This window comes from Carlito syrichta, unplaced genomic scaffold, assembly GCF_000164805.1.
Source record: "Carlito syrichta isolate Samal-C Ts95f unplaced genomic scaffold, Tarsius_syrichta-2.0.1 Scaffold303364, whole genome shotgun sequence".
Lineage (NCBI taxonomy): Eukaryota > Metazoa > Chordata > Mammalia > Primates > Tarsiidae > Carlito > Carlito syrichta.
The window spans coordinates 268,519-296,175 of record NW_007247460.1 but is presented as its reverse complement, the minus strand read 5'-3'; the positions used below and the strand labels follow the sequence as shown (position 1 = coordinate 296,175).

The 27,657-nt window shown below is 52.6% G+C and overlaps 1 protein-coding gene across 2 annotated transcripts in view; it reads right to left on the bottom strand.

Moving 5' to 3' along the window:
* Positions 1–6,857: 6,857 nt before the first annotated feature.
* Positions 6,858–27,657, bottom strand: part of ANKS1A (ankyrin repeat and sterile alpha motif domain containing 1A) — a 116,753-nt gene continuing 95,953 nt past the window's right edge. The window contains exons 13-23 of one of the 2 annotated variants that reach the window (XM_008058492.1): positions 18,400–18,498; positions 17,444–17,596; positions 17,187–17,294; positions 15,693–15,857; positions 13,604–13,729; positions 13,219–13,290; positions 12,973–13,059; positions 12,220–12,357; positions 10,229–10,399; positions 9,102–9,199; positions 6,858–7,566 (exon numbers count right to left, since the gene is read on the bottom strand). In XM_008058492.1, the coding sequence (XP_008056683.1) occupies positions 7,563–7,566; positions 9,102–9,199; positions 10,229–10,399; positions 12,220–12,357; positions 12,973–13,059; positions 13,219–13,290; positions 13,604–13,729; positions 15,693–15,857; positions 17,187–17,294; positions 17,444–17,596; positions 18,400–18,498 (1,221 nt within the window). In that variant the 3' untranslated portion in view covers positions 6,858–7,562. Of the gene's footprint in view, positions 7,567–8,682; positions 9,200–10,228; positions 10,400–12,219; positions 12,358–12,972; positions 13,060–13,218; positions 13,291–13,603; positions 13,730–15,692; positions 15,858–17,186; positions 17,295–17,443; positions 17,597–18,399; positions 18,499–27,657 lie in introns of those variants that run through there. The other variant, XM_008058491.2, reaches the window with a different exon arrangement.

Sequence of the window (27,657 nt, the reverse complement as noted above, 5' to 3'; positions counted from 1 at the left end):
CCGGCCACTGCAACCTCGACCTGCTGGGCTCCGGCGATCCTTCCGCCTCAGCCTTCTGAGCAGCTGGAATTACAAGTGCACGCTACCACACCCAGCTAATTTTTTTTATTTATTTATTGTTGAGATGAGGTCTCGCCAAGTTGCCCAGGCGAGTCTCGAACCCGCGGGCTCAGGCAATCCACTCACCTCAGCCTCCCAAAGCGCGGGATTACAGGCTGAGCCACCGAGCCCGGCTTAGTCATTTTCTTTTAGACTATTACTTCTTTAATTAGTTCGCATCGCCCTAAGCAATTGTTAGTCAGACAATCCTAAATTTATATTTCCAAAAGGTATCAAGGTTGATGGTTGCCATGGAGCTGTTGTAATTTGTAAAGCCATTCATTTGAAAAAAACTTTAAAACATTTTTTTTTTTTTTTTTTTAGTCTTGGCTAGAATGCCATAAACAATGAGTTGTATCTCAACACCAGCAGACAAGTAAGTAGATTCAAAGTAGGCAGGAAAAAAATTAGAGACAGAGAACTTAGAAGGCTCTACATGTTAACTCTACAGTTGCAGGTTTATTTAGGGAGTGTTTGAATGACCACTGAACTCTGAATTTTCCTTGATGTAATTTGCCCATCAGTTTTAAAATGTGCACAAGGATGGGCCATATCATATAGCTGGCTGAACTCCCAGAAAACCTGGCAGGCCTCATGTCAGAGAATCCCATTCTGTTTCCTGTTAATCTCTCAAGAGCAAAGAAAATCCTATAAATCCTGTCAGAGAACGTCACGAGTTTGGAACTGTGTTTTAGATCATGGTGATGGCCCTAGTGGTGTTTAATTAGTCATCCAGTAGTGTCCACCATTTAGAATGTTTACTTTTGCTCTTGGGAAATTTCCAGAAACAAGTAAGGGATAAGAGCCAAATCATTTACAGACATGCATAACCAAACCAAAATGAAACCAAAATCAGAGTGCTCACAATAATGTTAACTCAGGCATGCAGATTAAACAAAATATTAAATTAGGCATGCAGAAAGAATCCAAAGTAAATCCACCAGAAAAGACTTGCCTCACAGGCAGAATATAAGTTTTGTAGAAACCAGAGTACTCAAACCGGAAGGACACTTGTCCTTATACCAGAAAGGACTTACGAGAAAAGATAAAAAGTCTTATCATTCCGGGAGGGATGTAAGGTCCTTTATTGACTGTGGACTTATCAGTGAAACAAATCCCAAATAAAGCCAAACACAACTCATCGAAGCAAGAGCATCTGAGAATTCTAGAGGAGATCACCAGGACAGAAAAGGTGACTCAGAAACGGAGAGCACAAAGGGCTCAGTCAGCGCCACACTTTGCTTCAGGGCTGCTGATTCTCCTGAGGCCAGCGTGCTTTCATCCCACTTCTGACACCACTGATGTCAACCTAAATAACAAACAGGCTTTCTACAAGAAAATGATATTTACTCACAAACAGGCAACTGTAATGAAAATACCCATCCATACTTAACTAGTATTTAGGGAGGCAAAGGAAAACAAAGGTTTCTAAGGAAAAATGAAGAGGGTTACATAACTGTTTTAAGATCATTATCCTTTGCTACAGGGATCAATAACTAGGGTGGCACCAATCTGGAATTGGACCGTTAGCTGACCTGATGTACTTGCAGAAGTACTTTTTAAAATAAGGTCAAATACTTTTTTGGTCTTTGGTCAAGGTTGTGTTTTTGCAGAATCTTTTATAATAGTTTTTGACAGCCGGTCTTGGTGGCTCAGCCTGTAATCCCACACCTTGGGAGGCTGAGGTGAGTGGATTGCCTGAACCCATGGGTCCGAGACCCGCCTGGGCAACTTGGCGAGATCTCATCTCTACAATAAATCAAAAAATGAGCCGGGTGTGGTAGCGCATGCCTGTAGTTCCAGCTACTTGGAAGGCTGAGGCGGAAGGATCGCCGGAGCCCAGCAGGTCGAGGCTGCGGTGGCCGGGAGCGGCCACTGCACTCCAGTCTGGGCTGGAGTCTCACCATGTTGCTCAGGCTGGTCACAAACCTGTGGGCTCAGGCAATCCTCTCGCTTCAGCCTCCTAAAGTGCTGGAATTACAGCTTTGAGCCACCGTGCCCAGCCATGATTTACTTATGATTATTTTTTGAGTCAGAGTCTCAGTGACTCCGTCACCCAGGCTGGAGTGCAGTGGCACACTCATAGCCACCCCAACATTGACCTGCTAGGCTCCAGCAATCCTTTCACCTCAGCCTTTCAAGCAGCCAGAACTACAGGCATGCACTACCACACCTGGCTAATTTTTGATTTATTGTAGGGATGAGGACTCGCCAAGTTGCCCGGGCTGGTCTCGAACCCACGGGCTCAGGCAATCCACTCACCTCAGCCTTCCTAAGTGCTGGGATTACTGATTGAGCCACTGGGCCTGGCCTAAGTCTTCTGTCTTGCTAGGCTGCTCCTTCCTGGCCCTAAGCAGGCTTTTGTCTGTGCCCACTGGTGTTCCTGCTGGGGGCTTTCATTGTACTTAGTGGGAAGAATTGGGAAAAGCACATCTGCTTGATCTTCCTGGGCACAGAAGTTCAAGTTTACTTTTGGCAGCTATGTCAAGTTGTCCTTGTTACATGTGGTGCAAACATTAGTTTTCAACAGCTTCTTTTTCTTAATGGTGTGTTTGGCTATGTCGAAATGTTTTGTATAGTCCAATATGTTAATCTTAAAAAAATGAACTCAGTTTTGTAACACACTTAGAAAGCTTATGGGAAAAAAACCTCCCATTTTCTTCTAGCTTTGAAGTTTCTTTTTTAACATTTAAATATGGGAGCCATCTGGGATTTATTTTGGCATAAGACTAGGAATCTCCCTGCACTCCCTGCCCCCACACCACTACCCACTTGTCCCAGCTCTTTTACTAGGTAATATTTTACAGTGTTAGGGAAATTCTTTTATTTGGCAAATACATGTTTATCATGGTGGTCCTAATGGCTGAGTGCTGCAAAAAGCAGTTTGAGTCTTAGAGGCTGCACTAAGCAGGGGATAGTTCAGATCTCAGTTTCTTTGGGTGTCGCTCGCTGACAGCTGATGGTCTGCGCCCCACCGTTGGAGCTGCGTGACAGACTGAACAGTCTGTCTGTCCCTGTCTGTGGGACTTGGCTGGGACCTGGATACCCTCTAGGTTTAGGAAGCCAAGGGTGGCCATGGAGGGCACCTTGGAAAGTGCTCCAGTTGGCAAAGTTCTTTCTCCTCATGGCCTGGTCACCAACCTACAATACAATGCCCCAGCTACCTGGGAGCCTGGACCACAGAGCACGTGTGAAGAGGAACCCAAAGGGACGTGGGGGTGCAGCAGAAATGAAAGGGAGAGAGGGGAGTGAATGGAAGCGGGCAGGGAGGGTCTGCCTGCATTTGGAGACAGAGCAGAAGGCGGCGCCACCGTGGCAGCACTCCCTGCTTCCAGGTCCTAGGACCACCAGCATGTAGCTCCACTGTCTCAAGCGTCAGAGGGGAACGGAGAGTGGCATGGGGGGACGGGGGCAATGGGGGCAGTGCTCTGCGGAGTGTGTCCCACCTGCCCCTCCTTGAGGCTGCCCTAATCCATTCCTCCTCCAGTCCTCCCATCCTCTTCTGGTCCGGTGCAGCACTGCCTGTGGCTTGGAACAGCAGGCCCGGGTGCCCAGCGTGATGGGCTGTCTCCTTACCCATCAGTCTCGAGGTTGGGCAGTTGTAGAGAGTCTCGTGTAAGGCAGCACCTAGTGGGATTATGATGGGCGGCAACGTGTCCGGGTACTCTGTTCCAGTAGAGCAGTGATGCCAGTTATGAGCAGACCTTCCTCTCCTGGCTGTTAGTTTCTTCTGCTCGGGAGAGATGCCACAGCCAGGGAGCAGAGGGGTGTGAGGAAAATGAACACCTTCGTCTGAACACGAGACCCTCCGTGCCCAGGCCTCAGTCCATGCTCCCCGTGTGAGTGTTGTGTGGCGGAGATGCTCTAACTAGAAGTAAGAGCCTGGGTTTTGGTCCTCTCTACTATTCACTGGCTGACCAAGAGAAAATCATTTTCCTTGTTTTCTAGGCCTTGTTTTCTTCACAAATAAAATCGGGTACTGGGCTAGATCAGTGAGCTCTTTTTTAAAGCCCTTTTAACATGGGAGATTTCACAGAAACGCATGAATGAAAGCATTCAGTGCCAGGCAGCTGGGGTTGAAGCCGGCCCAGCCCCTCTCTATGAATGGAGGCGACAGCACCTGCCAGAGCTGTGGGGGCTCATAAGACGGTTCCCCGTAAGGCTTCTAGTAGGGTTGGGAACGCAAGTGCTCCATCACTGAAGGGGCCGCGATGAGCTCCCCTGGTGCCTTTCCGAATCCTCCTCTTTCAATGCCAGCGCAGCAACCCCTCCCTTTCCCTGTTGCACTGCTCTCTGGGAACACTCCACCCCTCTGCATCCCTACCACAGTGTGGCTCGGGCTAGCAGCATCTAAAAACACCCAAAACATCTAAAACTTAACCTCTGTAACCAAACCAAGTTCCTGAAAGGCAATCATTTCTTCCACCGCTCTAGGTCCCACATGCTGCCTGGTGCACAGATCAAGACCTGTCTGTGGAGGGAGCAGCCCAGCCCAGGCTGCAGAGGAGACACTAGCACATGGCCCTGGCGTGGAATCCACAAGCTGGTGTTTCTGAGGAGGGGAGGGTGAAGTGTGGGGTCCTTGCACCCAAACATGGTTAACCACAACCTCTACAGAGCACGAGACGGACAGTGGAGTCTCCAGACTCTCATCTCCGCCAAGCAGAGCCGGACACTCAGGACCAAGCGGAGCCAGTGTCTAGCCGGGGCCCACGCTTCTGCCAGGAAACAGTCAAGACACTTTCCAATTCAAAGACTGAAAAATAAGGCTGGTTTTATGTCGCTTCTCATTTATTAATTCAGTCTGTTCTAAGTTGTACGGTTATGAAAATAACAAAACCAAAGCTGGAAGCCCAGGAACATTTACACTCTCTCGGGTAGTGAGGTCAGTCTATGCTGTTGCACAGATTGGTTATGTTTGGTACCTCAAGATGTTTATAATTCAGACAAAATCAGACAGATCAACAATTATATGTACAGTAAAACAAAAGGGAAGTCATTCAAGTATCAAAATACAGAGACAAAGATTAAATAACATTTTTATTACAATTCCGTCCCAGTGCCGTGCCATTAGCCACAACACTTCCGTGAGCTGCGCTCTGCAGGCCTGGGTGTCTCAGAACAGACCGAGGTCAGACTCGTTGTCTAAAATCTTGATCACTGCAACTACGCTTGCTGCCTGCTCAGACCTAAGGCTTCTCACGGACTCCGCTGGAGCCTGGTGCTCGAGGCCCACGAAGGACCTTGGAGGCGCGAGTCCTGCTGCACAGAGCAGCGGCGAGCAGAAGAGGAGGGCGAGCAAGGAGCCTGCGCCGGGGACAGGTGCTGAGCCCATCTCGTTTCCACCCAGCCACACGGGCTCCTTCACAGTTCAGAACGCAGTGGCAGGGTTGGCCACACTGCATGCCAGCACTTAGAGAAGTGTAGAGGCAGGGGCCTTCCCGCTTGAGCCTGTCCTTAAAGTTACAACGACCTTTCCAGGGAAGGGAGAGTACCTGCCCCCAGGAGGAGTGGCAAGGGAAGAAAGAGCCAGTCATTCACCTTTCTTCACTCTTCTGAAATAAACCAATCTCAAAGCACAACCTAGAGCCAGCACAGACTAGCTGAGGCCTTCGGCAGGAAAACACCCTGAATAAATAAAGAAGGTATAGCAGCTTCAAGGGGGAAGAAACACCTGCGTAGTATCTAAAAACAAAAGACAGCTTGTGGACTCATCGTAGTGTCTACATGGTTTTCTTTTTGGACCCACCACCACCAACAGAGGCCCACTTGGGTGCGGCCCAGCCTCCTTGGGAGGAAGGGCAGCAGCCCGAGTGTGGCAGCAGGAGCAGCACAGCATACTAAGAGCCGTGGCGTCCGTGTCCATCCGTGGGGTAGAGCAGGGGCTGACTACTGCACAGTGTTACCTCACAGGAATCCCCACAGGCCCCGAATGAAGCAGGAAATGGTGTCGAGGTCCTCGTTTCGTACCAAGAAGTAGAGGACAACCTGCCTCTACTGTACAGGGGGCGCTCAGCACGGGAAACCCACAAGCCCAGCCTCAAGCTGGCCCAAGACACAGCCTGCTTTTGGTTTCCGGCCAGTCACATGGGCTATGCGTGTGTGCTCAGGGGCACTCTGCCTGCATACATACCAACAATCGACACTCACAATCTGGCTAGGAAAGAGAGAGAAGTGCTGCTGGAACCTGGAATATTCGTCCTGGGACCAGAAAACATGAGGCCTGCTCAAGTACCCACGGGAGGAAACGCTCTTCTTGTTGGCAAACTGGGAGGGACAGGACAAGCAGCTGACCTGGCTTCACTTCTCAACCCCACAGACTCAGCCTCTTCGTTTCCACGCTAGTTCAGGAGGAAGAACATAGCCCAAGCAACTTTTCAAAGCGAAGCCAGCTATGAGAGAGGCTTGAGCAGCCGTGGGGCACGAGGACGCCAGCCCACCTTGAAGGCCACATTGGAGGAAAATCAATGCATTGTCACCTTATTGAGCCTTTTCCACACCTGGAGCCAGGGATGAGCCCAGCAGCTGAGAACATAACAGTCAAATCAGAGAATCATGAGCCCTAATCACACAGACCTGATTAGACAAATCACACACTGGCAAGTAGCAATCTTAGCTAACCTACCCATTAATGCCCAAGACAAAGCTGCTTTTGCTCCTGACACAGCTCAGACAGTACGTCACGAGAGTGCTGTGGCCAGCCAGTGCAGGGCAGTCCTCTGACACCAACAGGAGAGAGACCAAGAAACGCCTGGAGTTCTGGTGCTGGCTAAGACCTCATGGCACCAGAAACTGCCCGCATGTCTCTGTCTGGCCACTGGACCTTCAAACCTGGAACACCAGAGGCAGGCCGGAAACCCTGCTCTTGCTCAGGTGCCTCCTAGGCTGTGTCTTACTGAAGCGTCTGTGTCCAGCCACCCCTTGATGGGGACAAGAATCTGGATAGTTCCTCAGGAACAGCAACTAATCTGGCTGGGTTGCACAGGGGACTCCTGAGCCTGCGCCTTCTGGCTCGCCCACAGGCCACTCCTGCTCTTAGGCCTAGGGAGCCACACCACCCTCCCATCCTGGGACAGAGCTGCACAGGCTGGCCTAGCCAGTCTCAGCGCCCCTCTCCTCTGACCTCATTTGTCTCAAGATTGGCAGTTTGACCTAGAGGTTTGAGTCAAGTGTTAAAAGTTCATTTTATAAAAGGATTTTTTTTCTGTTAAAAAAATGTGTTTTGAACAAGTCACGTCTTGACCCTCGGGAGTCCCAGTCCCATCTGCTGAGGCCTGGCGTGCTTCTCTGCGGCCCGGCAGGGCTGGCTCTGCAAGGCCTGGTGGTGGCAGGCCCAAGCCGAGCAGCAAGAAGAGGCAGAGGTGGGCCTGGGTCTTCAAAGCTGCAGGTGAGATGGCGGCGCTGGAGGAGGAGCCTGTGCTCCTGCGTCTGTGTTTCCGCAGCACAGTGGGTTCCTCAGTGGCTCAGCTTGGCAGAAGCAAACAGTGGGGGGAGGAAAGGGTTAACCAGAGGGGCCTGCAGGTGGAAACGGAAAGGAAACACAGAGCAGAACAGACGCCCTCACAGCCTCCCCCAGGCTCTCCATGGCTGCTCCATAGCTCCCAGCACCGCGGCCCATGCCCGCTGCTGCCTCTGGCTCTGCCAGTCCGCTCAGGAAGGCACAAGGACAGGCGGGCGGGCGAACCCGCCCTGGGTTTCAACTCTCAATTACTGCCGCAGCTTATTGGCTCTCCTACCGGGCTATGCTACCCTTGCGCCGCTTCCTACTGGAATCGCGTCATTCCCGTCTCCTGCCATTCAACTGCCTGCCTGCACCGGAGAATGTGGGCCTTCTTCAAAGACTCCGTTCCACAGTCACGGCTGCTGAGCGGCCTCTCCTCACAGAGGAGCCAAGAGGCTGGGGAGGCTGAGCAGGGAGGGACAGGACCGGCTGGTGCCTGACTATGTCTGATCCCCACACCGTGGACGAGCGTCAGGAGGCTCCTGGCGGACAATGGAAGTTGCTCGGCCCGGGCCCTGTCCTCGAGCAGCTCTGCTCTGTGAGGGAAGAAGGCGCACTGTGTGTGCAGGGCACGGGCCTCCCTCTTGCTGGCTCCTGCAGGAAGGCCTTCCTCCCCCGTGAGCTAAACTCCAGAGCCAGGCCCAGGGCTCCCAGCCTTGCGAATCAGTGGCGAAGACACAAGGGGCTGCCTGCATGCATGCTCCCCCATTCCTTGGAGTAGAAGGCCCATCAGGACTGAGGACCTGCCGAGCGGAGCCAGCCTGTGCATGTTCAGATGCTCAAAGCCCACGCCTTGGAGTCTGCATGTGCCCGAGGGCCTGGCACATACCTTGGGCCCTCATAGAAAGCAGTCTGTCCTTGGTCAAGCCACATCACTGAGGTCAGGGTCTCCCAAGGCCCCGACAACAACAGCGAGGCCAACACCTTAGAGCAGCAAAGGAGGGCGGGGCAGGGCAGCAGGTCAGCTGTGAGCAGTGCTGAGGGATTCTGGCACTGGGTGGTCACAGTGGTTGGTTGTCAGGAAAGGTGAAAACAGACAGCTCTTGGCAGCGGCACACAACTGTGGCTCAGTTTAGCAGAAGGGAGAAGGGAGCCAACAGAGAGAGCCCAGCCCAACTCAGAGGGAGTTAACGGTGCCCTATGGATTCTGCTCGAAGACTGCCCACCCCTCAGGACTCACAGTGCCTGCCTGCAGAGGCTTCCTGGGTGCAACCCAGTCCCTTAGCCCTCTTGGTGCCCACCTCAAAGGCAACTCGCCCCCCCAGGCTGTCGTCAGCCCAAGGGGGAGAGTTCACAGTGTTCGGTGGTTCTAGGTACGAGGCTGCGAATGAACAGTGCCTAGAGCTGCTGCCTGGGGGAGGCGGGTCCCAGTGAAAGTGGGGCCTTGGCGTCAGCAGCTGGAGGGAGAGAGTTGAGGACAGCAGAAAGATCAGATGACAAAGGCACAGTGAGACTAGTGGAGACAGGGAGTGGGTTGTTTTAGAAGATAGTGGTCTCATACTTGGTGCTGAGGCTCCTCTTAGAGTCTGGTTTTGGGTCCACAACCCAGGAAACACTGGCATGTGACTGGGCATCTTGGTCCACATCGGGTGGTTCCAGCTGCCAAACAAGGAAACGGTTTCCAGTTAGAGAGGGAGCTCCAAGCCAGGCAAGAACCAGGCAGGACTCACATGTCCCTCTGCCCCCAGGTTGGGCTGGAGCCCACAGGCTGTGAGGGGCATCCCTTATTCCCCTCAGCCCAAGAGCAAGCCTCTGGGGTCGGGGAGCAGTGACATCCTTCCTGGAGCATCTTTCGGAGGGCCACCTCCAGTCCAGGGATAACTTTTCCTCAACTCAGTTAAAGGAACCCCACCCTACTCAAGTCTTCTGCTCTAGGCCCCAAACCTGTTCGTGGTGGGCAGGAAGGGGATATGGGGCTTGGAAATTCCAAGCCTTGGGTCCCTCTGGTAAGGCCAGAGAGCTCACCCTGAGGTGAGATCACAGCAGTGATCCCAGACCTCTGGAGAGAGGACACATGACAGAAACACAGAGAGGGCTAAAGCACACACAGTAACGGGCAGAGGGCATCTCAGGAAAGGAGAAAAGAATGTCACGCAGGCAGAGGAGGAGGCCACCAGACCCTAAGAACGCTCACGGTCACTTCAGGGAGACTGACACACAAGACAGCAGGAGGCGTAAAGACCTTGACTCCAGGACTAACAGACGGCAGCGGTAGGTAGGAAGGACGGTGGGTGGTGCAGGTGTGACAGTAACAACAGCGACTATCAGGGGGCAGCAGCACCTGGGGTGCGAAGCAAAGCAGACACAGACACAGGGATGATGGTGTTACTAGGGCCTGGCCAGAGGGCCCCGCGCTCTGCAGTCCCTCAACGGCCTCACCCTAGGTTGAGCCCAGCTGGGGGAGTAGGAGTACTGCAGGCAGACAAATGCCCGCCCAGGTCAGAGGAGCTGCTGCCCTCCAGGTTGAGGGCCTGGGCAGTGTTGGGAGAGGGCTAATATGTGACTTGCTTCCTTGAGGGGCTGGCTGCCTGGAAGCGCGAGGAGACCCTCCTCGTGCCAGATCCCTCCCGCTCCCCGTAGATCCCAGGTCAGGGAGATGGGGAGTCTTGGCGAGTGGGGCCCACGTACTGCAGATTTCCTCATGCCGACCCGAGGTTTAGGCACTGGTTTGGAAGATTTCGTTTCAACCATCTCGGCTGCAGAGGCTCCCATTGACCTGGACTTCTGAGCCTGCAGGGCCAACTGGTAGGCCACCTCAAATGCCTGTCCCAGCGTCAGGATGATCTCATACGTCAGATTCTGGAGGAAACAGATTGTCACCTGAGCACTCAGGCTTCCAGTGCCCTAATCCCTTTTCCCCTGCCCTGTCCTCACACCCCCACCCGAGCACAGGCACAGATGTCTGGACAGGTAATGGGAGAACACTTGTGCTGAAAATACACATCTGTTCCAACTCGACCAATATGCTAAAGAACAATCTAAGCAGAAGATGTTTTGCGTCATATGTGTGAGTACATCTGACAGAAGTGCTGGGTAAATGCAAAGACTGTTGCTAGCTGGACCGAGTCCCGTGAGACACACAGAGATACCTGTGCCTGCACCTGGTGCCACAGTATCCCTAGATGCTGTCCCCCAGGGACGCATGAGCTGCACCCTTCTGACGGCCACCTGGCCACACAGCCCTGCCCCTCATTTGTCCCTCCTGTCAGTCTTTGTGGCTTGTACCTCCCTGTTTCCTGTCCTTTCTCCCTTTCTAGGTCTCTGCTCTCCCCTCACACAGAGGCTGAGGGCCAGGAGCTAGACGGGCAGTGCACACCTCTGCAGATCAACTGCAGTTCTTGTTCAGTGTTATGTATCATGTCTACTGGAGTGTTCAGGCATTTCCTAGTCATTCGATATGAATAAAATGGTGCTTGTGCTGTTTATCAAGCTCCTATCATTTATTTTTTAATGTGTCACCGAGTATCTGAGTGCTGTGCCCCTAATCCATTTCCCATAAACTTTGGTTTTCATTGTGTGATTTTACACAGCACAGTGATTTTTAGGAGCGCCTGTGCTGCGTTGCAGCAGAACTGACTATGTGGAAAAGTGAGCTACAGGTAAGTGCGTGCCACACTTTTGAGTGCTGTGTGAACTGCCTCATTTAATCTTCAAAACAGCCCCAGGAAGCTGGTCATATTATATTCCCCTTTGTACAGATGAGGAGACAGTCAGAGGTGATGCTTCCAAGATCACACAGATAGCTAGTGGCAGAACCAGGCAATCTGATCCCAGAGCCCTGGCTCTTGAGTCCAAAAGGCCAGAGCAAGCAGAGAGCTGGGCACAGAGACTCTTGGCTCCAAAGAACCAGAGCAAGTAGAGAGTGGGGAATGCCCGGGGCTGTCAGTGTTCTAGAAGTCAGAAAAATTCTGCAAATAGCTACTTTCCCAGGCAGCAGGGACCCAACCCCCTGGCTTCCCGCTGGGGGAGGGGATGGTCTGGGACCACCACTGGGTCTTGTCTGAGGGCAGAGGGACCCATCATGTGGGTGGTCATCTCTGGTCTACTTCCTGTGGGCAGCTGTGTGAGGATGAATGCACCTCAGCCCAGTGGCACTCAGGGCTTAACAAGCAGGAATCTGAGGGAAGAAAACCTACTGCCAAGGAGGATGCTGCTGCCTGAGAGGGACATAAGGGCATTTCAGGGAGACTGCCCCGCTGAAGGGTCATGGAACTGGAGCAGCAGATTGACAAACAGAAAGCCTTAGAGAGACACAGGCCTTGCCTGACCTAAGAAACACTTGACTAAAAGCTGGAAAGTCGGGCACAGTAGCACAGGCCTGAAACTCCAGCTGCTTGGGAGGCTGAAGCGGGAGGATCACTTGAACCCAGGAGTTTGAGGCTAGCCTGGACAACATAGCAAGACATTGCTTCTTAAAAATACATATACAATAATAAAATTTAAAAAATAAAAGCTAGAATAAAATCTGTCATTAGCACCCCAAACGGCTGCTGGACTTGGCTCATGAACCAAACATTTGCCAGGTACCAGCTAGGGACCAGGGCACCATGTGGGCATCTGTGCCCACCCGAAGGGGCAGGACCCCACAGGGCTCGCGCCCAGCCCAGGGCCCCACCCACCACATCCACCGTGCTGAACACATGGCAATAGTGGTGGCTGGTCTGCAGATCCTTGGTGATGTAGGCGAAGGTGCAGAGGTCTTCCGGGTCCTGGGCTGCACAGGAAATGTTCCGGATCTCATGCTCCGCAATGACATTCTGCTGGGGAAAGAGGTGTTCTGGAATCCTCGGGCCCCTCAGGGATGTCTCGGGCACCAGTGGCCCAGCCTTTTGCCATCACCTTTCTTTGTCCCAGTCTAGAGCATCAGCCAAACCCCACTTCTTCTCATTTTTTTGGTGGGGGCTGGGGGCAGTGTTGAACCTTGTCTGACTTGGGTACGGAGTCTCCACCCTTAGCATGGCCACTAAGGAAATAAAAATGTCCATATCCAACCCTGAGTTCTCCCCAGCCTCTCCCACCTTCTAGGGTGGGAGTAAAGTAAGAAAGGTCACAGGAAGGCTGGATCTCAAGCAGGGGGTGCGTGGGGAAGTCCTTTGCTCACTGAAGAGATCACACCACTGACAGCTATGAGCCTCCAAGCAGGCAAATGGAGCCCATGCTGAGGAAGACAGTGGTGGTCACTAAGTTGGGGACAGGACTGGCAACAGGTGCTCAGAGATAAGGATATGCGAGATGAGAGACCAGCACCTTGGTGAGGTGGCAGAAGTGGATTAGGCACCCTCGAGGGAGACAAGAGATGAGAAAGGGTACCCAGACGGCTCTGACAGGGAGAAGGATCCCACTCCCACCAAGAGTCCTCATAAGCAGCACACCTTGTTAGAGGCATCGATGAACTTGACACCTTTGTATGTGATGGACAGGATGATGGTGGGGATCTTCTTCATGTGCTCGGTGGATTTCTACAGGAAACAAGGGTGGCCCCGTGAACACACCTTCTCAGGGCGAAGCCTCTGGGATTCCACAGCCCCTGCCTCCTTCCCATCCTGATGTAGCATGGCTCCCGTATGCTCCTTCTGTCCTTGCCGGCCCCACAGCACACTCCACCCCACACAACCTACCCGCATCTTGGCACAGGCGTCTTGCGTGGATTCTGTCCCTCGCAGATCTTTAATCAGCATGGAGCCTAGATACTGTGGGAGTGAGCAGTGGCGAGGCTTAGGAAGTCCTGTGTCACCACACAGGGTGGCCCAGTCAATTTGGGACTGTCCTGCAATCAGGTGGTTTCCTCTCCTAACAATACTCCCTTTTCCTGTCCCAGGTGGGGAGGCCCTCCACTCCTTTTCCCTAGCTGCTGAGTGGTCAGAGATAGAGAACAGCACCCGAGCCCTGGGCCTGGCATTATGGCGGGTCTGAGAGCCTGCTGGGCTTCAGGGCTGCAGGGCCTGGCTGACAAGGGACAGGGAGCAGGGAGGCTGGCCATGCTGGAAGGGCAGGAGGACTCACATTGGCTTCATAGCCGCAGGACTCGAAGATGAGTTTCTCTGGCTGGTGCTGCCAACTTTGCACAGGGGCATAGGGAGCGGCCAGGCTGGGGGGCCGAAGGGTCAGCTTGGCCTCACGGTGCTCCTCCTGTAGAACACATGCAGTTGGACGCCTGCTTACTTATCCCAGAGGTACTCCCAGGCTCGCTGTCAGGTTCCAGCACACCCATGGGTGAACAAGCCAGCGACTCGGCGAGCTCAAGGGATGAGTGGAGAGGGCAGGGGCAGACAGGCAACTCAAATGCTATGGTGGAGGTGGTGTCTCCAACCCTAGAGAAGAGGCAGAGAACCCAACTGCCTCTTCTGAGCAGGGCTCAGAAAGGGCTCTGCGGGGTCTGAGACAAGTCTCAAAGGACATGGGAAACAACCAAAAGTAGAGAGGAGAAAACAGTGGGGAAGCATGCACGCTGGAGGTTGTTCAGCACCAAGAACAAAGGCGTGCAGGAGTCAGGCCCCTCGAAGCCTCATGTCCTTGCGCTGGGCCTTGGAGGAAGCCCGTGTGGCAGGGAAGTCAGTGAGGCACCCATAGCCAGGGATGCCACTTATTTATATTAGAGACAGGGTTTCATTCTGTCACCCAGGCTGGAGTGCAGTGGCACAATCATGACTCACCATAGCCTCGGTTACTTGGGCTTAAGTGATCCTCCCACCTCAGCCTCTCAAGTAGCTGGGACTGCAAGTATGCACACTGTGTCTGGCTAAGTTTTTTATTTTTTGTGGAGATGTGGTCTCACTATGTTGCCCAGGCTGGTCTCAAATTTCTAGTCTCTAGTGATCTTCCCCTGTTTTGGCCGCTGGGATTACAGCCCTGAGCCACTGCCCAGCCTAGGGATGCATTTTAAATTGATCCTTTGGGGCTGGGCATGGTGGCTCATGCCTGTAATTCCAGCACTTTGGGAGGCCAAGATGGGAGGAAGACCAGTCTGAACAACACAGGGAGACTGCATCTTTACAAAAAAAAATTACCTACAAGTGGTAGTGCATGTTGGAGTCTCAGTTACTTGAGGCTGACGCAGGAGAACTGCTTGAGTCCAGGAGTTTGAGGCTGTGATGAGCTATGATCATGTTACTGCACTCCAGCCTGGGTATCAGAGTGAGACTCTGACTCAAAAGAAAAAAAAAAAAACCGGATCCTTGGGGCAGCAGCAAGGGTTTGGGGGTAGAGACCATTGCAGTCCAGGTAAGAGTTGATAGGTCCTTGCCTAGGGTACTGGTAAGGCATGGAGAGGAAGGAAATGACCCAGGAAACACTTAAGACCACATTCTCAGCAACCTGCAAAGAGTCTCTCAATACAGAGCAACTGAAGTTGTTGGAAAGGTGTTTTTAAGTCTCTTAAAATTCACGCTGTGCTTGTGAAAAGGTCAGGGAGGTCCCCAGAGGTCAGACATGAGAAGTGAGTCAGAGAAACACGCAGGAGTAAAGCTAAAGTTCACCCTGTGAACGTGAGGGCATGAGGGACATCTGCCAGAGCTGTGTCTCACAGGCCGTGATGGGGACTGGGAGGCAGGCAACAAAACAGCAGGTCTTGAGTAAACCCAGGACCCCTGAAAGTGATGCCCTGAAAGGGAGGGCTAGGAGTGCGAGATGGGGCCAACGTCCGGCAGCGGCTAGAGATGTACCGAGGAGCAGGGGGGTTTCCAGCTGCGCCACCTATGGGCTGAGAAGTAGAACAGAAGCCTGTGGGGTTGAGGAGGCTGGAGAGAAAGCAGTTCTGCCGACCGAGTGTGATAAGGGAGAAAGGCACTGAGAGGGCCATGGGACCAGCAGGGGACTGCAGGGTGGGCGGAGGAGGAGCGGTGGGGATGAGCTTCTGACAGGCGGGTGGGGGTAGGAGCGGCCCCAGCAGCTGACAGCTGAAGTGGCTTGTGCAGTCTGCTCTGGGAGGCTTGGGGACTGCATGGGCCACACACATGGTGGCTGGGTGGCTCTGCCTCTTGACCCTGGTGCCAGCCCAACAGTGTTTGGGCACAGGAGCAGCAGATAGCTCAGGGAGGCCCTGTCCTGCCCAGAGGAAAGAGGTGGACCCTAGCTGCAACCCCTCCTGCCCCACCTGGATTCTGAAGCGCTCCATTCGAGAGGATGCTGCAGGCTCATGAAGGCTGTCATGGCGCCTCCTGCCTGTGTCCGCAGGAGGCAGCAGCAGGTCTGCTGACCTCCCGGTGCAGGAATCATTCTGGCTCAGGGGGGATGACGTCTGGGAGAGCAAGTCTTGGCACTGCAGAGGAGAAATCCAGGTGGAACTCAGGTGGCTCAGGGGAAGAACCCAGTCTCAGGCTGGTTAGGGCGGCATGGGCGGCAGTACCAATGAGACAGAAGCAGCAAGGAGCCAAGGGACCAACACCATAGAGGCATCAGACACATGACACTTCAGACCAGAAGCCTGTTGGAAGTGGGCCAGAGCCCAGCCTGGTCACAATCAAAGCCACCAATCCTTCCTGGAACTGGGAAGCACTGACAGCCCAGTCCTACAGGGGAGCAGTCACTGTCTGCTGTGGCCCTTGGCTCGGAGCCATATGGGAAAGGGAGGGTTATTGGGCAAGGATACCACTTTTAATTCATCAAAGATAAAATCATTTGTCACAAGTCACTGCAGTTCTCTGCACATGACCAAGACCAAAATGTTTTCTTGAGAAAAGCCTCAGTCCTGCAGTTGGGCCTGAGAACACAAATCAGGCTTCTCAGTGTCCCTATTTGAATCTCAGCTGTGTGTCTGGTTATCAGCACAAGGCTGGGCTTCAGCTTTCTTTGTAAAAGGATGATAAACAGTATGCATTTTCTGAAGCTGTCGGAGATTTAAATGAGATGAGGCTCACAGGGCCCGTGCACAACAGGAGCTCTGGTGGGCGGGTGCTGCTCTCATCCCACCATCACACATACCACATACACATTGTGCGTGTGCAGGGAGAGCTCCAACTCAGGCTCCCAGAGTCTAACCCTTCTGCAGCCAGGGGTGATCAGGTTGAGCAATAGATCATCCATGAGGTTTTAAAATCATAGGCTCTCTTAGCTATCCCAGTCCAGGAATCCCAACTCAGAAGATTCAGGGTGGGGCTCAGGACTGAGGCCTTGCTGTGTGATCCAAGCTTTGTCTCAGGTTCCTACCAATCTGCCTGGAAAGGGAAGGGGACTCCTCCAACCTCCCCGTCTTTCCTACCGGCCCAGCTTGGCCCTGGTGCAGAGCTGAGTTGATCAACCAGACACACCCAGGCAAGGCTGAGACCTGTATACCTGTTTTCCCACTTTCCCCAAGACCTTATTTTCTATTTAGATTTAAACTGGCTTCTTGATTATGGCCACCCCAAGCTTCTTTGAATGTAAATGGGTGGCATATATTTATAATAACCAGCCAAAAACATGCTCTCCTGTACTCCTCTCTTCACCTGGACTTAGGGGCAGACTTGGCCCCAAGAACAAGACAGGGGAGGGGCTATGCTCTCCTCTTCATAGAGGGCACACTGTCTCTGAAGAATCCCAGAGAATGCTATTTAACTCCTAAAAATACATTATGCATATTCCTTTTCCTTTTCATCCCTCTCCAACTCACCCTCAGCTGGGAAAACCGCGGGGGCTTCTGGGGTGGCTCCTCATAGGGCCTGTCTGCGAGGGAGGCAATGATGCGCTTGCGATGGCCAAGCAGGTGTACCTTTAGGACCTGGGCACAAAGGAGGCGAGGAGAAGAGAGTCAGGTGGCCGACTGGGCCCACGGTCCCCTCCAGCCCCAGCCTCTTCTGATGGACTGCTGTCATGTGGAAGCTCAGGCTTCGGGAGGCCCAGGTCAGCCCCAGCAGAGACTGTACTCACGTTGACAAGCTCCAGCTCCCAGAGGTTCTTCACAGTGTCGATGGAGCTGTAGCCACTTGACAGGAAGGAATGGACATAGTCCTGCAGCCCCAGGGAGTCCAGCCAAGAGGGCACCGAATAGGGACTGTTTCCATCATAGCCCAGAGCTTTCACCTGTGGGGCGAGGAGGGAGGCAGGAATGACATCTTAGCACTTACAGGACATGGACCTGGTAGACCCTGGGGCCAGGCCAACTCACACAGACCAGGGCCAAGGAGGGCCCTGCAGGCTTGGAGTCCTCAACACCTTTAAGTTCTTCCTGTCCCTCAGACCTTTCTATTACTGCTGTGTCCTTGGTTTCCCCATCTGGGAGTGGGAGGCCCTGGAGCAACTCTAGGGCTGGGGAAGATGGTCCTAGCAGGTAAGACTGGATGAGTCTGGAGAATGCTCCACCCTGTGCTCTGATGAGGTCACAGGCCTGGAGGGACGAGAAAATGGTGTGTGCCTGTGGAGTGGGTGCTTCCTAAGCTCTGGGCGAGTAGAAGCGACGGGGGCCATGTGCCCAGCACCAGCACAGTCAGGGAGGAGAGACTCGGGACCATCAGCTCCTGGCTTCGTGGCCCAGCTCCTCCCAGGCCTACCTGCCAGGGGTCAGTATGGGCTGGCCTGAGCTTGAGTGAATCAGGAGAGACCCTGAAAGGGGCTCTGGATCACAGGCCAAGTCTGTGGGCACCAGGCTCCTGAGCCAGACAGACCCTCAGAACCTCCCCCACTCCCTGTGCCTACTGCTCTGTTGACTCTCCAGAGGCCTTAGCACTGAGCGAGGAAGCAAAAGGTAGTCAGCCAGGCCTAGGGGCTTCTAGGATGAGGAGTAAACACCCTGCTGTGATCTGCATGTGGCAGGGCCATGCTCCTCCCTGTCCTCAGGTCAGGTACTGTTAGGCACAGGCCAAGGCTGCGGAGCTGTTGGTGGTTACCTTGGGCAGGGAGCGTGCGGCCTGGAGCAGCTTCCGCCGGTGCTGAGGGTCACTGATCCCGATTTCCCGCAGGTCTTGCTCTTCCATAACGTTAGACCCCTGAGAGCAGAAAGGAGGCATCAGGGCCCCTCCTGGATTCAGGACTGGAGGCTACATATGTCAGGTCGGCCTGTCAGGGCCCCACGCCAAATTCTCCTTCACCACAGGCACCAAGAGGGTGTGCAGACAAATCTATCTGGACTGCCAACTCCCACTGAGTGACTCTTGGGGAAGCTGGGCAGTGCCAGGACTCCAGAATGTGCACAGGGTGCCTACCCTGGCCAGAACAGACAGGATAAGGGGGCACCGCATGCTCAGGCCTGGTCACAAGCCCTGGCCCACCTGAGTGTACATGCATTGTTCTGGGAAGTAGGTTCCACGACCATCCAAGAGGAAGAATTGGTAGACTCATCCCAAGGTTCCTCACAGACACGATTTTATAATTCCAAGTCTGTAACAGCTACCTCAGGCGGGCAGCTGTGACAGGGGCAGGCACCCAAGGAGTCAGCCTCGCTCCAAGGAGGAGAGCCTCAAGTGAGAAGACTTTCTTGCCCTGGGCAGTTCTCACCCACCTACAAGGCCCCGACAGGGCAGCTGAGCGGGGAGAGGTGCATGGAGCCCCCATCCCACAGTGTCAAGCACAACGGGGACAGTAGCGAGGAGGCTGGCTGGTGCTCACTCTCTGCTTGCTTACTGCATGACCAGGGCTGAGAGCCTTTACATGGATTATCCCATTTCATGCTCATAACCCTGCATATTAGGGTCTCTGCTAATCCTTGTTTTATAGATGAGGAAACCAAGGCACACAGGTCAGAATATCTCAGGTCACATAGCCAGTGGTGGAGCAGAGATGTGAACTCATACAGCCTGACTACTACATGCCTCTAGTCCCATGAGGATCTCTTATTACTCACACAGTCATGAGATAGGTATTTTCAGATTAAATTTTAAAATACACAGTATGTCCTAAGAGGCAAAACCCACAGGTGCCGCCCATCCCTCAGCCACAAAGCCTCTTGCAGAGGTACCCACTGCCACTTCCTGGACTGCCACTTCCTGGAGCCCAGTGGATTCATTTTTACACATGGAATTCCTGTACACGTGGTCCAACATCTTATTTTTATCACTTTGTACAGGAGATTGTTCCACACCAGTTTGTGTAGACCTGTCCCTTCTTAGGAGCTGCATAATCATCCAGGCTAGGAATATATTGTAATTCACGTAACCAGTTCCCTGCTGAAAGATGTCTGGTTCCAATCCCACCACTGCTAATGGTGCTGCGTGAACTTCCCAACACGCTGAGTGCACTCCGTCTGGTTATGTGATTAGGAAGGGGACCCCTGCTCCAAGGCTACATGCATTTAAAATTCTAACAGGTGGTTGTGCTTCCCTCAGTGACGTCAATGCCAGGTCCCTACTCTGCCAGCAGTGCTGCAAGAAATGTCTCTCCTTGTAGTTTCCATGGTACATTTCTTACAAGAGTCAGATTGTGTCGCCCAGAGGGGAGGTCACGTCTTTGCACACTCCTCCGTTTCTGCATTGCTGCCTCCATGTGTCCTACATGCTGGATGTGCACATGCCATTTCATCCCAGGGGCTACAGCTAGGAAATCTGAGGCCCAGGAGGCACTGAAGTCACAGGCTAAGTGCATGGGCCCAGACTCAGCACTGACGCTCTGGTCTCTGGGCTCTGCTGTGCATCCCGGGGCACCTGAAGCTCCTTTTCCAGGAACAACCCATCTCTATCCTTCGAGGACTTTTCTATGCATTATAGTTGTTTCTGTACAGATGTGTAGGAATGCTTTACACAGTAAGAAAATGAACCTTTTACTTATGAGATGAGTTAGACATTTGTTTTTCCAGTTTGTCACTTATTCTTTGACTTTTATAGGGTTTGTTTTTTGTTTTGTTTTGTTTTTTTAGAGTTGGAGTCTCACTCTGTTGCCCAGACTGGAGTGCATTTATTTTTGTGCCTGAACGCACCCAGTTTTTTGTGGAGTTTCTCAGTTTTGTCAGGCTTCCTTATCCAAGATTATTTTTAAATTTTTCTACCATATTTTCTCTGTAATTTCACAGCTTTTTGAGTTGGAGTCTCACTCTGTCGCCCAGGCTGAAGTGCAGTGGCACACTCATGGCCACCCCAGAGTCAACCTGCTGGGCTCCAGTGATCCTTCTGCCTCAGCCTTCCAAGTAGCTGGAACTATAGGTGTACACTACCACACCTAGCTAATTTTTTTTTTAAATTGTAAAGACGTGGTTTTGCCAAGTTGCCGGGGCTGGTCTTGAACCCGTGGGCTCAGGTAATCCACTTGCCTCAGCCTCCCAAAGTGCTGGGATTTCAGGTTGAACCACCAAGCCCGGCCTACAGTTTCCTTTTTTACAATTAAATCTTTAATCCATCTGGCATTGATCTTGATGTAAGGTGTTAAGAGAGACAGGATCCAACCTTATTTTTGTCCACACAGCAAGCTGTACATTTCTGGAGTGAACTGTTTTATCTCTATCAATCTGGAACGACCTCTGAGGAGTCTGAATTCCCCATGTGTCTCTGGACCTCTTTCTGGACTTGTTCTACGGTGGTGAGTGCTACTTTCCATCTGGAAAAGTAACTTGGGCCAGCTCATGCAGACCATTACTGGTGGCCCCCCCTGCAGCTGAACTGTAGTGATGCCTGCTGTGGGAGCCTCCACAGAACCTGTGTGTGGTGACATAAATTTGTCCCACAGAGAGCACTGCCAACCTTGCACTCCAGAGCACCCAGGTGAACAGAGCCCCGAGGCCAGAACGGAGAACACATTCCTTGTGGGGCATGAGGAAGGCCTGGGCACCACTCCAGGTCAGGGGCCAGCTCCTGCGTCACCCCAAACCTGGGAGTCACCAAAGTCCCAGCAGTTGCTCTGGGACGTCTACTGTGTCTTGATGGGGAAAGGCAGAGAGAGGCACCACCTGCCCAGACCTTCTGCCCCATGAGGAGGATGCCCAGGTGAGGCCTGAGCTGGACCAACCTCAAGTTTCTAAGAGGGAGTGAATGGCCACGAGGACAGCATCGCGTTGATATTCTGAACTCCTCCTGAACCCTAACATTTACTCATAACCTTCACCAGCTCTTAGGGCAACCTTAATGCCGAACTGAAGGCTGACAACCAAGAAAACCAGATCCAGCTGCAGTCAGGCCCTTCATTAACCAGACCCCAGTCAACAGAAGTGTATGCAGCTTTGAGGAAAAACAGGTGAATGGAAACAAAACAAAAGCAAACAGTTCTCAAAGCATGTCCCAGGTACAGTGCAGGGTCCTCCCAGTTCCTGAACTGGCCACATCTCCCACTATGGGATTCGTTTGTGTGGTGACTACCCAATGCTACAAATCCTCAAAGGGCAAGAAACAGTTCTGGAAGCCATACCCTCGTTATTCAGGGAGAAAGGGACTACAACAGTTCTTTTGTTTTGTTTTCTTGAGTTAGGGTCTTACTCTGTCACCCAGGCTGGAGTGCAGTGTGGCATGATCACAGCTCACTGCAGCCTTGACCTCCTGAGCTCAGGCGATCCTTCCACCTCAGCCTCCTGAGTAGCTGGGATTACAGGCACATGCCATCATGTCCAGCTAATTGTTTTTACTTTTTGTAGAGACGTCTTACTATGTTACCTAGGTTGGTCTTATACTCCTAGGCTAAAGTGATCCTCCCGCCTCAGCCTCCCAAAATGCTGGGATTATAGCATGATTATGTCTGGCCCAGGACCATTGTCTTTTAAAAAGTTCTTCACAAGAAGGGTTATGGGGAGGAAAAAGAACTTTCTACTTTACCTTCTAGCACACTTACATTTACTGAGATTTTACTATATGCCAAGCCCTGTTCTGAGTTCTTGTGAATTAATAATTAGGAAGCTAATAAGGTGAGATGGTTTATTAGCTTAAGTATTTCAGTTAATAGAGTTTTGTTTTTGTTTGTTTTGTCAGAGTTTCATTCTGTTGCCCAGGCTGGAGTGCAGTGGCACGATCATGGCTATCATAGCCTTGACCTGCTGGGCTCAGGCAATCCTTCTGCCTCAGCCTTCCATGTAGCTGGACTACAGGCATGCACCACCATGTCTGGCTAATTTTTTGATTTATTGTAGAGATGAGGTTCACTATGTTGCCCAGGTTGGTCTTGAACCCCTGGGCTTAGGCAATCCTCTTGCCTCGGCCTCCCAAAGTACTGGGATTATAGGCATGAATCACTGTGCCCAGCCCAGTTAATAGAGACTTTTTTAGCTTTTAAAAAAGCTTCACAACCCCAAGAGAAATCTGAAACACAAAGTCAGTTTTCAAGCCTGGCCTGGTCTGGGTCCAGTACCTGAGGAAGGAGGGAGGGCATAGGAGGGCTCCTGGCAGCAGAGGTTGGACAGAGCATTAAGTGCTCCTCACCCAGGCTCTGGGCCAAGGACATTCCCCATCTTGCCTTTCTCAGGCCTCACAACTTCCACAAAGTAGGTGTTCCTACTGCTCCCTACTTTGCAGATGGGGAAACAGCTCACACGGCGCGTGGCACAGCCGGGACGGTATCTCTGGGCCTGTTCTTGGCCACAGTCTGCTTTCAAGAACTCAAGGGAAGGGGACAGCAAGAAGTAGTCCTCAGGGTCACTAAGATCTGGACATAACAAGAGTTCCCTGGGTACCCTCTGCCAGGCCTTGTGGGGGAGGTGACATGGGGTCTGTCCTGGCACTTTACTGTGCTGGGGGCTTTATATTCAGTACCTGAAAAAACAACAGGAACTGCCCATATTATACAGAAAGGAACCGAGGCTTTTAAAGCTGACTTAACTGATTCAAGGTCACAGAGCTAGCACAAGGCAAAAGGGCTGTTATAGCCCCATCAGACTAATATGCTCCAGGCTCTTCCTACTGGGGCAGGTGGGGTCTGGTGAAGACAAAAGCCAAGCGTGGAAGGTGCAGGCAGCAGCCTGCCAGGGAGAAGAAAGGGCAACTGCCACAAATCTAGGGCATGGCTCCTTCTGAGCAGAGAGGCCAGCGCTGCCCTCCCTCCTGCAGAATCATGTTACTCAGTGTCTTGTACAAATGTTCCTCCTATAGGAATCCCCACAGGCCACCTCTCCTCACCTCTGGGGGAAGGGATAGTGTTTCCCTCCTCTTACCTGTACAGAATCCAACTCTGAGACCTGAGTGGGTCCCTGGAGATAGACCACTGGTCATTTTGGAGGCAAGGGGACAGGGAGTACTGAGGCCTTCAATAAGGGGGAAACAGTGAGGAGCAGGCCCAGGCCTCTGGATATGCAGCCTGGGCACTGAGCCGAGGGCCAGTCTGACTCCGGGAGAAGCTCAGTGAGGGTCAGGGGACTCTGCTCTGTGTAGTGGCTCATACAGTCACACGCGACATTACTGGGGGCCCTTCCTGGAGGAGAAGTGTTTATTGGGGCAGCAGCCACAACGAGTTTTACTTTCCATCAGCCCAGTCCATTTGAATGCTGCTCCTTCCCACCAGCATCTGTCACTGGGTTCTACCATGGGTGCAAGTGGTCACTTGAACACTGGAGGCCCCGGAGGAGGGAGGAATTACAGTAAGATCTGGTTCTAGGCATCCTGGGGAAGGAGCTGGAGGCGTTGGTTCAGGTAAAGGGAAAGGGGCTAGGGCAACCCACACTCCCTTCTGCTCAGCTTTCTCTAGCCCTCCAGGGCTCTGAACACCTCTAGAGCCCTCCTGTCCATGTGATTTTAGGAGAAGGAAAATGTCCTTTTCCATCTCGAAAGGGATCTCACTTGTTAATATTGTCTTGCTGCAGTAAGGTCTTCAGTCAACAAATAGTGACAAAGGCCAAAGGGTAAACAGGGACTGGTCTAAGTTACTTGCTGAGGGCTGTCGGCTGTTCTGGGCCAGAGGTAGGGGCCAGCCTCTCCCTCTGCACTTGTTGTTCATATGACCTGTCCCTGTTTACAGGGTAGGGCAAAGGGCAGGGCTGCAGGAAGGTCCCCAACCCACGCCCACTGTCCCAATATGCTCTGAGCTCCGCCCACCTTCCCCTGCACATGGTAGCACACAGGAAAGGAAGAATGTGGCAGCCACCAATGGTCCTGGCCAGTGGGAAGCAAGGTCTCTTGTCTGACCCCATCGCCAAAGGATGTTTTAGCCTCACATTGGAAAACAAGCCCTTAGCATGGAGATATCCAGTGCCCCTGGAACCATATCTGGGTGTCTTGTTTTGGGTGACCCAATCACCTGCACACTAAGATCAGCTGGGCTCTCCTGGGGCTGGTCAAACCTGCCCCTCCTCCCTGCCAGCAGGGAATCTAGGACCCAACAGATGTGCATTGGGATAAGTACCCAAAGCTCAAACTCTCCAGCATGCTCAACCTCCAGCCTTTGCAAGAGAGAAATCCAGAGTGAAGGGCAGGGTTGCCAGGTGCTGGGGAGACACTGGACTGCCCATAGATGTTTAGGGGTGCACAGGTGATTTTTGCAACCAATGAGGCTACTGCCCTGGAGGGTCAAGGAAAAGCCCAAGCCCGTCTTGGTTTGTTAGCAGTTGAGTGTCCCCTCCCTATTGAGAGAGGCAGAGTTCAGGGCCGGGACCCTGGCTTTTGCAGCCCCTTTGTCCTTGGCCAGTTCGGCTTCCAGGTATCCTCAGCAGTCTCCACTCACTGATGACCAAGCAGGGGCCCAGAAACACTTGGTTTGTGTCCCTGGGAGACCATGTCAAGGGGTGGGAGCATCTCACTAGTCCCATCCGCCTACACCTGCCCCAAACAGGTACTTCTGTGGACTCAGAAGTCACACAGATCTCCACGAGAGAAGTCTGTGGAAGAGAACACATGGCATGGCTACTGTGACCGTCACGACCCCTAGAACAGAAGAGATATACTCTGCCGGGGAGGGACTGTGACTGCTGAGGCACCAGTTGCTCTCTAGCAGAGCCATGCTCCCCCAGCTGCACACATGTCCCCATAGTCAGAATTTCTCTGCAGCTGGGACGTGTCAGAACACTGTTTCCAGAAGGTCCGTTAAAATGAAAGCAAACTCTCCGCCTGACATACACAGTTGTCCTTATATGTGAAGCCTGGACTCCTCTAGGCAGGGCTGGGTTTCTACCCGGAAGACATTGGACACATCTGTATGCACACATCCACCATGGGGTACTGTGGCTGTGCTGACATGAGGTACGACAGGAGGAGTGGTTTTAGCATGGCCACCTCTATACATCTATGCCCAGGGTGGGCGATCCACACAGGTCAATGGTGAAGAGTGATCATGTGAACCCCAGCACAGAACAAAGACCAACTACACCAGGGAGTAGCTCCTGAGGGAGCTGCAGGATCTCAGAGGACACGCCAGAGGAGAGAGGGCTTCCTGGGAAGGTGGGGGTTAAGCTGTACCCTGAAAGATGGGCAAGAGCTGATCAGGAGAAGGATGTGACAGAGAGGCACCAGGCTACAAGAGCTAAGAAGGGTGACGCTGCCACCAATACCAATAATAGTCTAAGCACAGGTGACAAGGGACTGTGCACCGGGTACTAGCCAAGTGCCTTGCACTAACCTCATTTAATCCTCAAAGTAACTCCATGATGTGGATGAAAGCCCCATTTTATAGAGCAGGAAACCAAGAGAACTAAGATACTTGCCCAAAGTCACCAAGCAAGCTAGTGGTGAAGCTGGTAGCCTGTCCCAGAGCCTGTTATACCCAAGAGGCCTAAGGATGGCAGGGACAATGCAGGCCACAGAAAAAAAGTAGTTTGAGAAAGCAGACCTCATTTAAAACCACAATTGGAAAACCCAGTGCCGTACAGGGGACTACTGCTCTTCCCAGTCTTGGGGTCTCTGGAGGAAGCCTAGGAAAAGGCTGAAGGTCCCAGGGCTCACCTGCCCCATGCTAGTGGGAAAGGCATGGGGTTGCTTCCCTCTGCCCAGGGAAGCAAGGGCTGGGCCTTGAGACAACGGTATGGAGGGGCAGCCCTGGGCTCTGCCAGTGGTCAAATGTCAGCTGTCTCTTAGCCTGAGACCTCCACCCAAAGCCAGTAGATTCTGATGGCAGGGAGTGGCTAGTGGGCCAGAGCAGCACTAGACTGGGCTCTGGCTTCAGACGTTACTCTCAGCCTGCTGCTCCTGCAGCCTTGTTTCCATCGGTCCCCCCTCTCTTCTCTGATAATCACTCGGTAATTTCCCCTGCCTGCCATCAGTTATAAAAAAGCAGAGGCTCAAGTCTCCTCTCTCCGGGGAAAAAGAATGAGACAGAGTTATGGTCCTGAACTGACAAGGTGTTTCTTGGTGCAGCCCTTCCTTCTTTCCCTCCACTGTTCACTCCCATCTCAGTCTCAGGGATCAGGGCACTGTGGAAAGGATGCTCCAAACAGGGGAGGGGGTGTGTACATGTGTGTGGGGGGGGGTGGCCGCAACCGAATATAAGAGAAAATGCAAATTAAGACCAAAAGAGCAGGTTTCTCTAATCAAGGGTAGGGAGGGTGGGAGGATGAGGGAAGAGCTGAGCGCACAGGCACAGCCACACCCATCACTGGATTGATTTGCAGGGCCTGCCTGCTACCAAAGCTCCTTAACCAACCCCTGCCCTGCCCTTCTCTCCCCTGCCTCTCCTCACCCCAGAGCTTCCCTAGACATCGGCTAGTTCAGTATGACATTGATGCTGTTTCTACCTTTAAGAATGTGGTGGATTTCACCTCTATCTCTTCCCCCCATTAAAAAAATTTTTTTCTGAGTTTCTTGAATACGTTTATTGTAGAAAATTGTGAAAATAAAGCACAAAGAAAAATATAAAAGCCACCTGAAAAACTATCACCTCAGGGAAAAATCCACAAGGCTACTATTCTCCTAAGTGAATTAATTTTCTTTCTTTTTCTTGTTTTTTTTGAGTCGGAGTCTCACTCTGTCGCCCAGACTGGAGTGCAGTGGCCGCTCCCGGCCACCGCAGCCTCGACCTGCTGGGCTCCGGCGATCCTTCCGCCTCAGCCTTCCAAGTAGCCGGAATTACAGGCACGCGCTATCATTCCCAGTTGATTTTTTGATTTATTGTAGAGATGAGGTCTCGTTGCCCAGGCGGGTCTCGAACCCGCGGGCTCAGGTAATCCACTCACCTCAGTCTCTCAAAGGCGCGGGATTACAGGCTGAGCCACCGAGCCCAGTTGTGAATTAATTTTCTTAAACAAGTAAGAACGAGCCGGGCTCGGTGGCTCAGCCTGTAATCCCGCGCCTTGGGAGGCTGAGGTGAGTGGATTTCCTGAC